This window comes from Sycon ciliatum, chromosome 7 (assembly GCF_964019385.1).
Source record: "Sycon ciliatum chromosome 7, ocSycCili1.1, whole genome shotgun sequence".
NCBI lineage: Eukaryota > Metazoa > Porifera > Calcarea > Leucosolenida > Sycettidae > Sycon > Sycon ciliatum.
In genome coordinates, this window is record NC_088649.1 from 19,053,208 (window position 1) to 19,068,208 (window position 15,001).

At 45.8% G+C, this 15,001-nt stretch overlaps 1 protein-coding gene across 3 annotated transcripts in view; it reads right to left on the reverse strand.

Annotated features, from left to right (window-relative positions):
• LOC135821161 (tripartite motif-containing protein 2-like) overlaps positions 1 to 15,001 on the reverse strand; it is a 274,795-nt gene that overhangs the window by 176,748 nt on the left and 83,046 nt on the right. For all 3 annotated transcript variants that reach the window (XM_065334230.1, XM_065334229.1, XM_065334228.1), the window contains 2 exons: positions 10,868 to 11,002; positions 663 to 797 (listed from right to left, as the gene is read on the reverse strand). In XM_065334230.1, the coding sequence (XP_065190302.1) occupies positions 663 to 797; positions 10,868 to 11,002 (270 nt within the window). The remainder of the gene's footprint in view (positions 1 to 662; positions 798 to 10,867; positions 11,003 to 15,001) is intronic.

Consider the following 15,001-nt stretch of genomic DNA (forward strand, 5'->3'; position numbering starts at 1 on the left):
GGGGGGGGGGGGCAACAAGTTGGTGAAGCTTGTACCCGGCGTACAATGCTGTAAAAGGTGGGTTTTTGAACTTTACTTCCTGTTTTGCCCTTCGTGGACCCATAAATGGAAGAGTGCGTATTCATTTCTCAGCTTGGGTTCATATCTAAACTGGCTATGCTTCACTGAAAAAAGAGCACTTTTGCCTGTTTTCACTGAAAAAAGAGCACTTTTTAAGCATATTTTGAGGGACGTGAAAAGCTCTAAGTGCGAATTAAAAAAGCACCTTTGGGAAAGGGCTACCAGCAATGGAGTTTCATTATCTGGAGCTCCCTGAAAAGCTTGTGATCATCTCCATCCAAAGATAAAGTCTAGACATCTTCAAATGCAGAGAATTTGAATACTAATCACACGTGACGTCATCAAAACCATCAAAAGAGGAGACAAACTTGGCCCTCCCTGGCTTCATATATCGACTTTTTGGGTCTAGTTTTCGCAATTCCCCATTCCTTGGGGGCCAAATAAGGCCCCCATGAAGAGAACACACCACCGAAAACATTCCCGGAGTGCTCCATTAAAGATTTGGTAGACAATTGAACTGGAATATTTCAAGCAGGCCACTGAAAAGTTTCTAAAATGGAAGAAACCCTATGATAAAGGCAGTGTGTATACTGCTGTAGTACCTGAGTCAAAACTGCATTCTTCTCCTCCATTGCTGCGGTCATCTCATGTTTCAAGTCAAGTACAGACTGTGTTGGATGTTGACGAGTGGCATCAAGTTCACCTTTAGTTGCAACAGACTTCAACTGCTCTGCATGCTGTGGTGAAAAGAAGCAATTCACATTATGGGCCACAATCAGCTCCTCCAGAAAACAGTTTGTTGGGACCTTACATGACCTCTTGAAGGTGGTACAGGGCACCAAAGTAGTCTAACAGTCACCAAAGCACCGTTTTTAAAATATATATGTAGGACTCAGTATAGAGTCCATGCACTATATGATGTCCAGCACCCTATATAGAGTCCATTGGTCCAAAATCCACTATACAGAGTCCAGGAGTCCACTCAGTTTTGATCAGCTTCATCCTGCCGCGCAATCCCCTATAAGGAGTACACTTTTTCTACAAGTCCCCTATTCACGGTCCAGGAGTCCAGTTTATCCAGTCACGCCGTCCTGTGTGTTGTGCCCCGAAAGAGAACACATTTTTAAAAAAATTTCAGTTTTGCTTGCCTCGTGGCAGCGCATTCCTTTCTTCACTTCAGCCATGGCTGCCAATTCTGCTGTGCAGTTGCTGACAGTAATCTGTCTCGAGCTAACCAAGGAGGATAAGGAGACGTTCAAAATCAAATCTGGAAAGCGTCTTGTGGTTCTCTGAAGACGTTTCATCAGTGCGCGGGATGAAAGCAGAAATTGCAGAACGAGAAAAGTTCAGCACAGTTCAAATCTGACGAGTCAGGTACACTGACGCTCTCTTTCGTTCGACGCCACAAGGATCCCCTGTTTGGCTGGCCATTGCTGCCAGTAAGACGTTTGAACGGTTTCATCAGAGCGAGGGATGAAAGCAGAAAGCGGAGAAAGAGAAAGGTTCAGCACAGTTGCAATCTGACGAGTCAGATACACTGACACTCTCTTTCGTTCGACGCCACAAGGATACCCCTGTTTGACTGGACAAGAGCTGCCTGTACCACCGTGTCAAAAGGCTGTCCAACTACATGGCAGGACGATGACTGAGGTAAGGAAGCTTTTACTCGTTTCGATTGGTCTGCTGTTCTGTCGTTATGCTTGAATTTTTTCCATTTTCAAGGAGCGTATCGCGTTTGTTTGATGTTGCTTGAATGAATGCCCTAAAAGTAATCAACCACTTCGTAATAGTCCTCAAGGACTGCAAGGACTTTGCATCAATCGTATATGATCGTCTAGCTATCATCAATTTTTATTTCATGAGAAATGTATTTTTATCCCTGTGATAATTATGTGAACTCCACGACACTCTTCCTGTAGTATGATGTCGAATACAATGGGATCCACAAACGCAGTGCCAGTGTACTAGTAGTAGTAGGACTAGGAGGATTGCTTGTATGCCAATGACAAGAAAAAGCTTCTCAAGCTAATACTCGTATTCCCTGAAGTAACCGTTTTGATGTCACGAACATGACATTGTGTCAGTGAAACTGCCTCGTGACAACAAATCATTGCATTTCCATCTTGGGGAAGACTGACTGACAGCAACGCTGTACAGATTGTTCAAATCATCTCATTTCAATTTAGTTGCAGTGAAGTGAAACACTGTGTACACTACATGTATGTTGGTGTGTCTGTGCGTTTTGAGTGTGCACAAACGATTTTATTCCTCGTATTACTAATAGATTATTGTACCCACCATCACCTGTTCACAGGTCTTTGAGTGGATTGATTTTCATTGAGCATCACATTCGTTGAGAACTTGGTAGTTGTGTGCTCCCATGCATCATTACGGTAATAAGCGTATCCTTGTGCTATCTATTTGTTGCAGGTGTGCTGATCTTCAGAAGCTTGCGGAACTGAGTGCTGCTGAACATTTGCATGGCCATGAGCAATGGTGAAGCTTGCTATTGCACTCTCAGCATGTGCTAGTATTATGCTGACCACTGCACTATGTTACTCTCTTACACTACTACGTGTATGTAAACGTGCGTGTACCCGTCCCCGTACGCATTCGTTTCGTATAATTATTTGTTATCCCTCTTGACTTTACATGTAAATGGGTGGACGTTTGCATGGCTGTTGGAGTTGCGTGTGTATTGTGTCTCTACTCTCTTCTTGGTGTTTTTTTGGCGTTGTATAAGTGTGTGTGTGTGTGTGTGTGTGTGTGTGTGTGTGTGTGTGTGTGTGTGTGTGTGTGTGTGTGTGTGTGTGTGCGCGCGCGCGCGCGCGCGCACAATAATTTGAAAACAAATAATTAATCCTGGGCTCTCCATTATTCTCTTTCGATTCTTGGTTTTTTTCTAGGTATTTTCTTGGCGTTGTGTGGGTGTGTGCATGTGTGTGTGCGTGCACAATAATTTGGCAACACTACATGATTGAGATATTGTAAGTTGCAGCGTCTGCGAAGAGACCACTTGGTTTGAGGATGGTGTTTGTAGGGTTTTTCATGTAATGACGTGGCTGCAGTGGCGCCTCAATACATATTTTTTTATCTTGAGAAGTGAATGATGTAAAGGATTAAAGGCAGAGGCCGTTTTCTGGTTAATATTCACTGCTTACAGCGGATCCTATGTCTATTTTCGAACTCGATAGGGGATGCCTAATTGGCTGGACTTTATACAGGGGGTGTTGTCCACATAAAGACTCTTTATAGTTGATTTCAAAGTTTGGACTCCGTACAGTTGATTTTGGACCAATGGACTCTATATAGGGGTGAAGCCAATTGGCTGGACTCTATACAGGGAGTGATGTCCATCGAAACTTTGAGCTCACAGTTGATTCCAAGTTTGGACTCTGTACAGTGGATTTTGGACCAATGGACTCTATATAGGGGTTGGACATCATATAGGGGCTGGACGCTCTACTGAGTCCAACATATACTTTGAAATAGAAAATGACAGTTTTCGCACAGTCTGACACACAGACAAACTTAGTGGCTTTTGTGGAGGAGCACAATACGAAGGAACTAAAGTTGATGACACAGACTTGAGCATGTCAACGACATCAGTTCCAAGTCATGGACCAAGTTCTTCCTGGAAAGCACCATGATCCTCTGGGCGGCGTTGCACTTGCATACTCTTTCGATTCTGGCAGTGACACCTTTGGTTGTCACCTGCGCTTCCGAGGGTGCGTCAGACGACGACTGTTGAGAGCTTAACGGCACATAACGTCGTAAGGCAGTTCGTGCTCTAATGTACTCGCCCGCAGCTTGTGCCTCTTAGCCGGCGATTCAGCTTCGCTGTCGACATCAATATCTCTGAGATCCCCAAAAATTGTCATCATCGCTCTGCAGACCCGCCGCCACGGACTTGCTGACACCTGACCAAACCTGCGCCATGCACAGCAATCATCTGGCCCAGCGAGCAGCCATAGTATCACTAGATGTGGACATTGACTTGCATTTGCGAGTGGGCTAATTCAACTATTTGTTTAGACCACCAAAGAAGTGTTTGAACAATTTTTTTAAAGACGGTCGCCGTCCACCGCTCGTCCCGGTTCATGACTGAAGCCCAGCGTGACCACACTCGACAAAATATTTTTTCATTCCGTCTTTTCTCAACTTTTTTTCAAAACGCAAATACATGTTTAGCTGATCGCGGCCCAAATGCATACACACGCACGCGCACACAAACACACACACAGACACACACACAAACACACACACAAACACACACAAACACACACAAACAGACACACAAACACACTCACACAACTAACTACAAATACTGCACCCTATCCCAGGCTTCTACAACTCCTTTCTCCACCTCTTTCCTCTTACCTCCTTTCTTTCTCGTCTGCTTTTGTTGTCCCATTCTTCCCTCTTTCTCTCTATCCCCGTACCTCCTTTCTCTCTCACCTGCTTCGTTGGTCCCATTCTTTGCTCTTTCTCTCTATCCCCTTATCTCCTTTGCCCGCCGTCTCAAGTGCTCAGGTAGAATAAGGACACTTTTCTGGTGCCGCAGTACTTCAAGATCAGCGCTGCAACTCGCCATGGTGATAATGCGGCTGACGTCATGTTACCAAGAAAAACATGGGGTTTGGCCGTGTTCACCACACTCGAGCGCTCAGCTTTTTTTCAAAACATTGTTTTGAAAAATACTTCCAGTCTTTCCAGTCCTCTCCGAACTACTCCACCGTGCCTCGGAACGACACAACAACTCAATTTCACATTCTTGTTCGGCTTCTTGCCCAAATTCAACAGATTTTCACAATTCAAACTGCTCTGCAAAGCTCAGATCCAAGCGCTTCATTTGATGTCCAAAACGCATGCGCCTTGCCGAAGGGAAATCCCCTGGCACGCTCCTCAACAAAAATAAGTCGTGAACAAACAAATTGCGTTCACTCTGGGCCGTGATTTTTGTGTTCATCTTGTCACCGCTCAATGAATTCTTATCCTATTGCGAAGAACTTTATATCCCCAGAAAGATGAGGTCAAATCCTTTCCAACGGTGTTTTGATTGTCGCTATGCGTTTATGTCTGACGAAGTTAAGAAAGTTTGTACACTGGTCTATGCACCGCGATATATCACGCGGATTGTTTGCGAGTTAACTCGTACGTAGTGGATCAGGTCATGCATAAAGTGCGACTAAACTCGTACTCAGCACGCAAAGGGTTAATGCATGCACGCCTTTTCCCGCTCACCCTGTCTCGCTTAATGCATGCACGCCTTTTCCCGCTCACCCTGTCTCGCTTAATGCATGCACGCCTTTTCCCGCTCACCCTGTCTCGCTTAATGCATGCACCCCTTTTCCCGCTCACCCTGTCTCGCTTAAAGCATGCACCTCTTTTCCCGCTCACCCTGTCTTGCTTAATGCATGTACCCCTTTTTTCCCTCCATAGCTTTAGTTATACCGAGAAGGCTGCGCTTGCGCAGGGTGTGGTTCTCTCAATGGCAGTGTTGCAATGTGGTGAAGTGAAAATATTCAAATTTGTTTATTTCTAGAAAACATTGAACACTTTTTACGAGACATGTCCTGGGTGGTAGTGGACACAGTCCACTGTTCTGCAGTGCATGGTTCAGAAAAATAGACGCCGTAAATGGTTCCCGCTATGGCCCTTGAAGTTTGGCTATCTTAGCGATGCAATTTAGTGATATTTGGAGATGATGGCCATTGCTTTCCTGGATGTAGACATGGCTTTATGTGGTGGTGATGTGAAGACTACTCAGGTGAGGTAATGTTGGCATGCTGGTGGTTTTTTCTGAGCTCAATCGTGTACGCTGTAACAGCTCTCGTTTTTTGGACCCAATATTCAGTCGTATTTTGGGCCCATTTCGAGGTGGTCCCCAGACCCCAAAGGAAACCTACTTGCAAAATTTGAGCGAAATCGGAGATATGGCCCAGCCCAGCTTTTCTGGATTTCTCAGACATGCTCTCTTAAGCGCGTCCTCATTATTGCGATATTAAAATTGTTGCCTCCTTGCCGAATATCAGAAATTCTTACCACTGTTTCTTAGTAGGGCTGAAACGATATGATCGTTAACCGTTTGCTAATCGCTAAGGAAATTATCGTTATATCGTTAGCTGTCACTAACGATATAACAATACTACTGAACAATGTACATGTAGGTGCACGTGTGTGAGGTGCCAGAACGCGATTAATTAACAGTGCTGTGAGTGCTGCAGCACTGTGCTACTGTGTGTACGGGGTCCAAACCACGCTGTGCACTGGCATGGCACATGTCCACTATATATACTACTACATTGTACACTGGTGGTAGACAGTTACTGTAGAGTTTGTGCGTACACTGATCCAGCAAGCGCGCGTACTACATCATGTACACTACTACTAGCTCTGTCCAGCCGCGTTCGGCTATGACAGTTTGGACTGAAGTCAGTTACAGCTGCTGATGCGTACCGGTACTTGAACTTGAAAGTGGCTGTGGTGAACTGTTACTGTTGTTGTTTTTTTTGTCGGGAAGAAAGTCACAGTGTGTCCCAAGGTTGTATTTTCTGTCTTTGGACAGGACAAGGTCTGAGTTCATTTTTGTTACGCGAGCTAGCGGCAGAAGGGATGTCGGCAAAAGTTTCTAGAACAAAACGGTCGCCAGTACGGGCATATTTCGTAGAGGTTGGTTGATCGGTAAAGTGTAATTTGTGCAGTCAAACGCTCGTGCGAACAAGTGGCACAACGAACTTGTTCTCGCACTTGAAGACACATCATAAGGAGTAGCATGCTCTTATTGCTGGAGGTAAAACACCAGAGGTGTCAGCAACTACCTCTTGCGGAACGAAGTCTGTCTCGTCGGTTTTTTTAAGCCAGCTCTGCCGGGACCTGGGATTCGAGCCGTGCTGGTGTGATCACAGAACACATCCTCGACTGGGTTGTTGGTTCACTGCGACCACTATCTGTCGTAGCCGACGTTGAGTTTGTCGAACTCCTGAAGTTGCTTGAGACCGAATACAAGATTCCGTCGCGGACGCATCTCGCCAAGTTACTCGACAAACGGCATTCGCTCTGGAAGTCCGAGTTGAAGGCGTTGATTCGGTCCGACGGCATGGCGGGCGTTTCTTTGACAACTGATGGCTGGACGTCCACAGTGACGCAGTCATTCGTCACGCACACTGTTCACTTCGTCAACGGCAAATGGACGTTGGTGAATGGTGTGCTTGAAACAGCAATATTCATTGGTAGCCACACTGCGGAGAAGCTGGCTCTTTGTGCGCAATATGTGGTACGCAGATTCGGCATCAAGGTGGAGCAGCTAGTTGCCCTCAGCCATGACGAGGCCCGGAATATGGTGGCTGCATGTCGTATCCTGGCTGCAGAGAACGGGTGGGAGAGTAACGTCTGAATTGCTTACCGCCTTCAGGCTGCAATTCGGTATGCCCTTGACTTGGATGTCGTAGCGAAATTGCTGTCCCGGTGTAGAAAGCTTGTTGGGCCTTTCAAGCACTCCTGTCTGGCTGCGGAAGCGCTGGAAAGCAAGCAGCGCCAGCTGAATGCTGATGCACAGCCACTGAAGGTAATCCAGGACATGCTCTAGTGTGTGCTGCACTTGACCCGCGTTTCCGGTCCCTCCAGTTTCTGGAGGACGAAAAAGCATCTGCAGCAAAAGATCACGTGAAGTCATTGCTTGCAGAGAGTGCGGCCGTGACCAGCGCAAGTGAGCCACCTCGCAAGAAGGCAAGCACGCCGTCTGGTGAACTGTCTCGCCTGTTTGGTCGCAGTCAACCAAGCAAAGACGTCCCATCCACCACCAATGATGATGCTGAAACTCAGCTCAGAGACAGGGAAGTGGAGTTGTTCTTCGTGGAAGATGATCTGGATGTAGATGACAGGCCCCTGGAGTGGTGGAGAAAGAATAAGCACCGCTTTCCTGGTGTCTCCACTCTCGCCAGGAGATACCTCTCTGTGCCCACGACGTCAGTGCCATCTGAGAGAATCTTCTCTGCTGCTGGTTGGCTGGTGACCAAGCTCCGCAATGGCTTGTCCCCTGCTCACATCGACGCGTCCATCTTCCTGTCCGTCAACAACGTATTGCCTGGGGCTCGCTACCAGAATACTAGCTCAGGATCGAATTCTTTGAGCTTGGCCAAAGAGCTGGAGGAAGAGGAACTGAGTCTTCCAAAGTTGCCATCGCTGTCTGCAGAGTGACGATGACGAGTACGATAAGTTCTCACGACAAGAGTCAGAAATCAGAATGCTCTGTTTGGTTATCCTGACTTATCCATGAATTCAATATGGTTATATTGTTTAAGTAAACAGCTTCCTCTGAGACAAAAATGCGATAATACTCATAAAAAGAAGGCTTGAAAATATACTTGTCAAGACAAAAACTTTCAAGATGTTTGTAACGAGCCTGAAGTGTGTCCTTTTTATGAGTGTCATATCGTTTGTTAAGCTATACGTGTTATCGTAAAGCAGCTTTTGAAGTTCGTTTCAGCTCTATTTCTCAGTATTCCTTTCTAGGAACATACAGTATTATTATATTCCCTAAATCTGGTTTAACCCTTTGAAGCCCGCTGGGTTTTCTGATTTCCCAGGCACTCGCACAGCGCTGCACGGAACCACGGATGGTCGATTTCAAAATTTCATAATTTACTCACCAGCAATTAGCCCTTTCCCAAAGGTGCTCGCCTTTTTCCCCCTTTTTAAAAGCCCGTTTCTTTCGCCCTTTATTGCGTTTTTATGTGAATATCGCCCTTTATTGCGTTTTTATGTGAATATCGCCCTTTTTGAGCTTTTTTCGGTGATAAAGTGCTAAAATCTGTTTGCTCATGCATGCGATCACAGTTTCCGAGTGCTTGATGGGCGCCCCGGGCCTTGGTACGCCGCTTTTTTTTGGGGGGGGGCAACAAGTTGGTGAAGCTTGTACCCGGTGTACAATGCTGTAAAAGGTGGGTTTTTTGAACTTTACTTCCTGTTTTGCCCTTCGTGGACCCATAAATGGAAGAGTGCGTATTCATTTCTCAGCTTGGGTTCATATCTGAACATGTATCATGGCTATGCTTCACTGAAAAAAGAGCACTTTTTGCCTGTTTTCACTGAAAAAAGAGCACTTTTTAAGCATATTTTGAGGGACGCGAAAAGCTCTAAGTGCGAATTAAAAAAGCACCTTTGGGAAAGGGCTACCAGCAATGGAGTTTCATTATCTGGAGCTCCCTGAAAAGCTTGTGATCGTCTCCATCCAAAGATATAGACTAGACACTAAGCCGAAGCAATAGAAGCGCCTCCAAGTCCCTTGAGTGCAGCCCTATTGCGCCTGAACGAGATACACCACCCACAGCATAAATTTCCTTCGGTTCATGACTTTTTATAATACTCAACACAAAACAACGATTCAAAGTTCTTTGTGCTGCTGAAGCTCAAGCGGTCATCTTGGTATCCATCACGCATGTGTTGCACTGGTATGAGTCATGGGGTAACCCCATGCGCACGCGAGCCCTACTCGAAAATTTCAAAATTCTCCAGTTCAGAAGTATGCAACCGCGTTCTGGTCTTTGCCGCTCGGGTATTTCGCATCGCGCTGCTACAAATGACACACCGCTGGAAAGGTCTTTTCCTTACCTTTCCAACAAGCTGTCGTTTCTGAAAATCAAAGAAAGGACAACGGAGATACGATGATTAATTTTGTACAATGATCAATGCTCAATGCGTACATAGTGCGCGTTTCGACGAGTATACTCGTCCTTGGGCTTCAAAGGGTTAAAGGGGCACTCCGGGATTTTTTCGGTGGTGTGTTCTCTTCATGGGGGCCTTATATGGCCCCCAAGGAATGGGGAATCGCGAAAACTAGACCCAAAAAGTCGCTATATGAAGCCAGGTAGGGCAAAGTTTGTCTCCTCTTTTGATGGTTTTGATGACATCACGTGTGATTAGTATTCAAATTCTCTGCATTTGAAGATCTTCATTGTTTGAATTTTCTGTTGATGAAGAACGATGTTTGGTCAACATTCCCAAGCTTCACAACTGCGACCATACTCTAAGGAACCTGAAGAACCTCCTGAGGTGCCCCTGGTAGAAGCGCAGCCTGGTGAGGGCCAGGAAATTGGAGCGGACGACTTCACTGGTCGACAAGGAAATAATGATTGGTGTTCCTGCCAGAAATGTGGGGTGATGCAGAGGGCAGTCGATTACCTTCGCTGTCGAGAGAGCGCTGCAGCTGTTAGCATTGACAGCCCTTTGACAGGCGTTACACATCACCCAGACTTTGCGTCAGCTTGTCTAAACAAAACTGTTCTGACCATATGCCTCACGGCGTATAGAGAATTTCGGGATCCTCGTACTCGGACCAGTGACGTCATCCGCTCCAATCTACTGGCCCTCATCAGGCTGCGCTTCTACCAGGGGCACCTCAGGAGGTCCTTTAGGTTCCTTAGAGTACGTCCGCAGTTGTGAAACTTGGGAATGTCGACCAAACAACGTTCTTCATCACCAGAAAATTCAAACAACTAAGATCTGCAAATGCAGAGAATTTGAATACTAATCACACGTGACGTCATGAAAACCATCAAAAGAGGAGACAAACTTGGCCCTCCCTGGCTTCATATATCGACTTTTTGGGTCTAGTTTTCGCAATTCCCCATTCCTTGGGGGCCAAATAAGACCCCGCATGAAGAGAACACACCACCGAAAACATTCCCGGAGTGCTCCATTAAATATTTGGTAGACAATTGAACTGGAATATTTCAAGCAGGCCACTGAAAAGTTTCTAAAATGGAAGAAACCCTATGATAAAGGCAGTGTGTATACTGTGTAGTACCTGAGTCAAAACTGCATTGCTCTCCTCCATTGCTGCGATCATCTCATTTTTCAAGTCAAGTACAGACTGTGTTGAATCTTGACGAGTGGCATCAAGTTCACCTTTAGTTGCAACAGACTTCAACTGCTCTGCATGCTGTGGTGAAAAGAAGCAATTCACATTATGGGCCACAATCAGCTCCTCCAGAAAACAGTTTGCTGGGACCTTACATGACCTCTTTAAGGTGAAACAGGGCACCAAAGTAGTCTAACAGTCACCAAAGCACCGTTTTTAAAATATATACTTTGAAATAGAAAATGACAGTTTTCGCACAGTCTGACACACAGACAAACTTAGTGGCTTTTGTGGAGGAGCACAATACGAAGGAACTAAAGTTGATGACACAGACTTGAGCATGTCAACGACATCAGTTCCAAGTCATGGACCAAGTTCTTCCTGGAAAGCACCATGATCCACTGGGCGGCGTTGCACTTGCATACTCTTTCGATTCTGGCACTGACACCTTTGGTTGTCACCTGCGCTTCCGAGAGTGCGTCAGACGACGACTGTTGAGAGCTGAACGGCACATAACGTCGTAAGGCAGTTCGTGCTCTAATGTACTCGCCCACAACTTGTGCCTCTTAGCCTACTGTGGGCGACGGGGGCGATTCAGCTTCGCTGTCGACATCAATATCTCTGAGATCCCCAAAATTTGTCATCATCGCTCTGCAGACCCACCACCACGGACTTGCTGACACCTGACCAAACCTGCACAATGAACAGCAATCATCTGGCCCTGCGAGCAGCCATAGTATCACTAGATGCAGACATTGACTTGTATTTGCGAGTGGGCTAATTCAACTATTTTTTTAGACCGCCAACCAAGTGTTTGAACAATATTTTAAAAGATGGTCGCCATCCACCGCTCGTCCCGGTTCATGACTGAAGCGCAGCGTGAACACACTCGACAAAATATTTTTTCATTCCGTCGTTTCTCAACTTTTTTTCAAAACGCAAAGACATGTTTAGCTTATCGCGGCCCAAATACACACGCACGCGCACACAAACACACACACAGGCACACACACAAACACACACAAACACACACACACACACAACTAACTACAAATACTGCACCCTATCCCAGGCTTCTGCAACTCCTTTCTCCACCTCTTTCCTCTTACCTCCTTTCTCTCTCATCTGCTTCTTTTGTCCCATTCTTCCCTCTTTCTCTCTATCCCCGTATCTCCTTTCTCTCTCACTTGCTTCTTTGGTCCCATTCTTTCCTCTTTCTCTCTATCCCCTTATCTCCTTTGCCCGCCGTCTCAGTGGCTCAGGTAGAATTAGGACACTTTTCTGGTGCCGCAGTACTTCAAGATCAGCGCTGCAACTCGCCATCGTGATAATGCGGCTTACGTCATGTTACCAAGGAAAACATGGCGTTTGGCCGTGTTCACCGCACTCGAGCGCTCAGCTTTTTTTCAAAACATTGTTTTGAAAAATACTTCCAGTCTCTTGCAGCACTTGGATTGGAGGCCAGTCACATCGAGTATGTTTATCATGGCCATTGTCTTGTGTCGTTTTGAGTTCAAATAGCTTTCTCTGATGAAGGATTCAAAATATCATGACATTCTCTTTCATCGTGGGCATGAAGCTCCCCACTCGCAGTGGGGATGACAACGGACGGAATAAATGTGTTGAGTCGCGGGCAGGAGTTCTGCTGACAAACGTGATTAGCTCGGCGCGACCTGGGGCACGTGAGGACTCCAGTTCTAGTTGGACAATACCCCACGGACACATCTAGCTCGAAGTGCAGAGTCGATTGAGCTAAAATTACCAAGATCACAAAGAAGGCTTGTTTGCTTCCACAAAATGTTTTAGTAGCCGAGTCCATGCACTGAAAACTGCATTTGTTTTGTTTCTGTACATACGTGTAAAGACAGTACATCAGTACATAGTGCACTTGCATTGCAAGTCACAACGACACGGGCACAGACAAAAGATTTCAAACAGCAGGGCGTCACCGGACCCCTTCACAGGGGGGTGCACAGGAATTTGTACTCTTGGTTGTAGGGATCACGTCTTGAAAGGATTTGTGATTTTGATGTTGTTATTTTCTTGTCTTTCTCTGTGATTTGTCATTTATCTTTCTTTTTCTTTTCTTTTTTGTCTTGTTCAAGTTCTGCCCATGGCGTCCTTCTTGGCAGCGAGCACCTTCTCACAACAGTTGTCATGGTGATGACTATGTTACAGCTGACGAGCTGAGTGAAGGATGTCATGGGCAGAAGTTGAAAAAAGGCAAAAAAGAAAAGAACAAAAGAAAAAAGAAAGATATATGACAAATCACAGAGAAAGACAAGTAAATAAGTAAATAACAACATCAGAATCACAAATCATTTCCAGACGTGATCCCTACAGCGGCAGCAACGCGACAATGTGAAAAAACAGGAAAAATTTGCACAGGAATTTTGCCCGGTGATGATGGCATGGCATCGCTTACAAACTCGAAAGCATAATTACATTAATATTAATAGCATTGCATCATACAATAATAATGTGTGGACCATTTAAGGTGGCAGACTACCCAAAAATTCGGTGAAAAATCGAATTTGTAAATTCATATTGAGTGCTACGTCAGTTGAAAGAGCATGAATAGCTGCAAATTCTCTGAAAATTGTGTCCCGATCTGACCGGCCGTTCAAGAGTTATGGCCGAACATGTGCCCTTGCAAGGAAAGATTTTTTTGTTGCACGCTGTCATTTGTTGGCAGCACTGTATTTGAATGTGAGCAGACCGGGCGCAACTTGTCGTATGATGCAAACACGTGAAAGTATACAGAATTTTGCTCCAAGTCCAAAAAATCAGGTTTTTGAGCCACGTATTGGGCTGCACGGCGGCGGGCGAAGCGGGCGAAGCCCGCCGCCGTGCAGCAGGACTTTTGCCAGCACTCTCGTGACGTTGCAGATATGTGGCTTGATTATTGTAGTTGACGTTGATTTAGTGACTTTGGCAAGTTTGAGTCGTGTCAAGAAGTCAGGTAGGATTCAGTACTAGGCAGTAGTGAAACGTGAGTGGTAGTCTTTGCCGGTTTCTGAGGGTATCCTGGATTTGGTGTGCAGCGCTGTGGAAATGGCTTGCTGTGGAGGTCCCAGCACTGGATGTTGTATCAAAGGTACGACCTCGTAGCACGTGCTAAACCTAAAAAAATTCAAAAATTGACGTGGGTCTGTGGGAGTGTGTGAGAGAACGCCCACTCGTTCCGTTGTGACAGATTCCAGGGCCTCGTTGAGGGGCCCTACCCCATCACCCATGGCTGCTTCTGGACTTGTTCTAGGTTTGAGTCCCGCGCACGAACAGAATGAGCACGAAAATGTGAAAAAGTTGTAAATGCATTTGTTTGGCTCCTGGGTGGCTCGCACACCGTGGCACTATGCCGGAAATTTGAGTTTTTCCGGCCTGGAAAGCCTGTCAGTGAGGCGCAAGAACTTGTAAATCATGTCCTGAGGGCCAGCATAGTGGCAGGAGTGTGTGGTCAAAATTTCACTCAAATCCATTGAGAAACACCAAAGTTACGGTCAATTGAATGCCATATGAAATTTTTGGGTAGGCTGCCCCCTTAATTAATTAAGTCGGTCATTGTCAAGGTTTGAGCTTCAAACAGGCAGTAAGGTGAGAAATTGTCAAATTTTGACTATTTTTGACCACCTGTCAATTTTAATGCACCTCTCTATAACACAGCCCAGCTGCAATGGGGATGGTCGCATTGATTTGATTTTGGTTTGCTTGTAGGCCGCTGGCACCCACATTCAATGACCCAGAAACTGTAGCACTGCTTTGAATACTTTAGTCGCAAAGTGAAGATTCACGGCGAAAAGCCCCCAAAACTTGGAGATATTTTATTTTCAGCTTTGAGGAGCCCTGGGGGGGTTGTTGAGAGATATGTCGCTCTTGGTTTGAGCTTCAAACGGGCAGTATGGTCACCAATTGTCAAATTTTGACCATTTTTGACCACCTGTCAATTTTAATGCACCTCTCTTTAAGGTGGCAGACTACCCAGAAATTCGCTGAAAAATCGAATTTGTAAATTCATATTGAGTGCTACGTCAGTTGAAAGAGCATGAATAGCTGCAAATTCTCTGAAAATTGTGTCCCGAT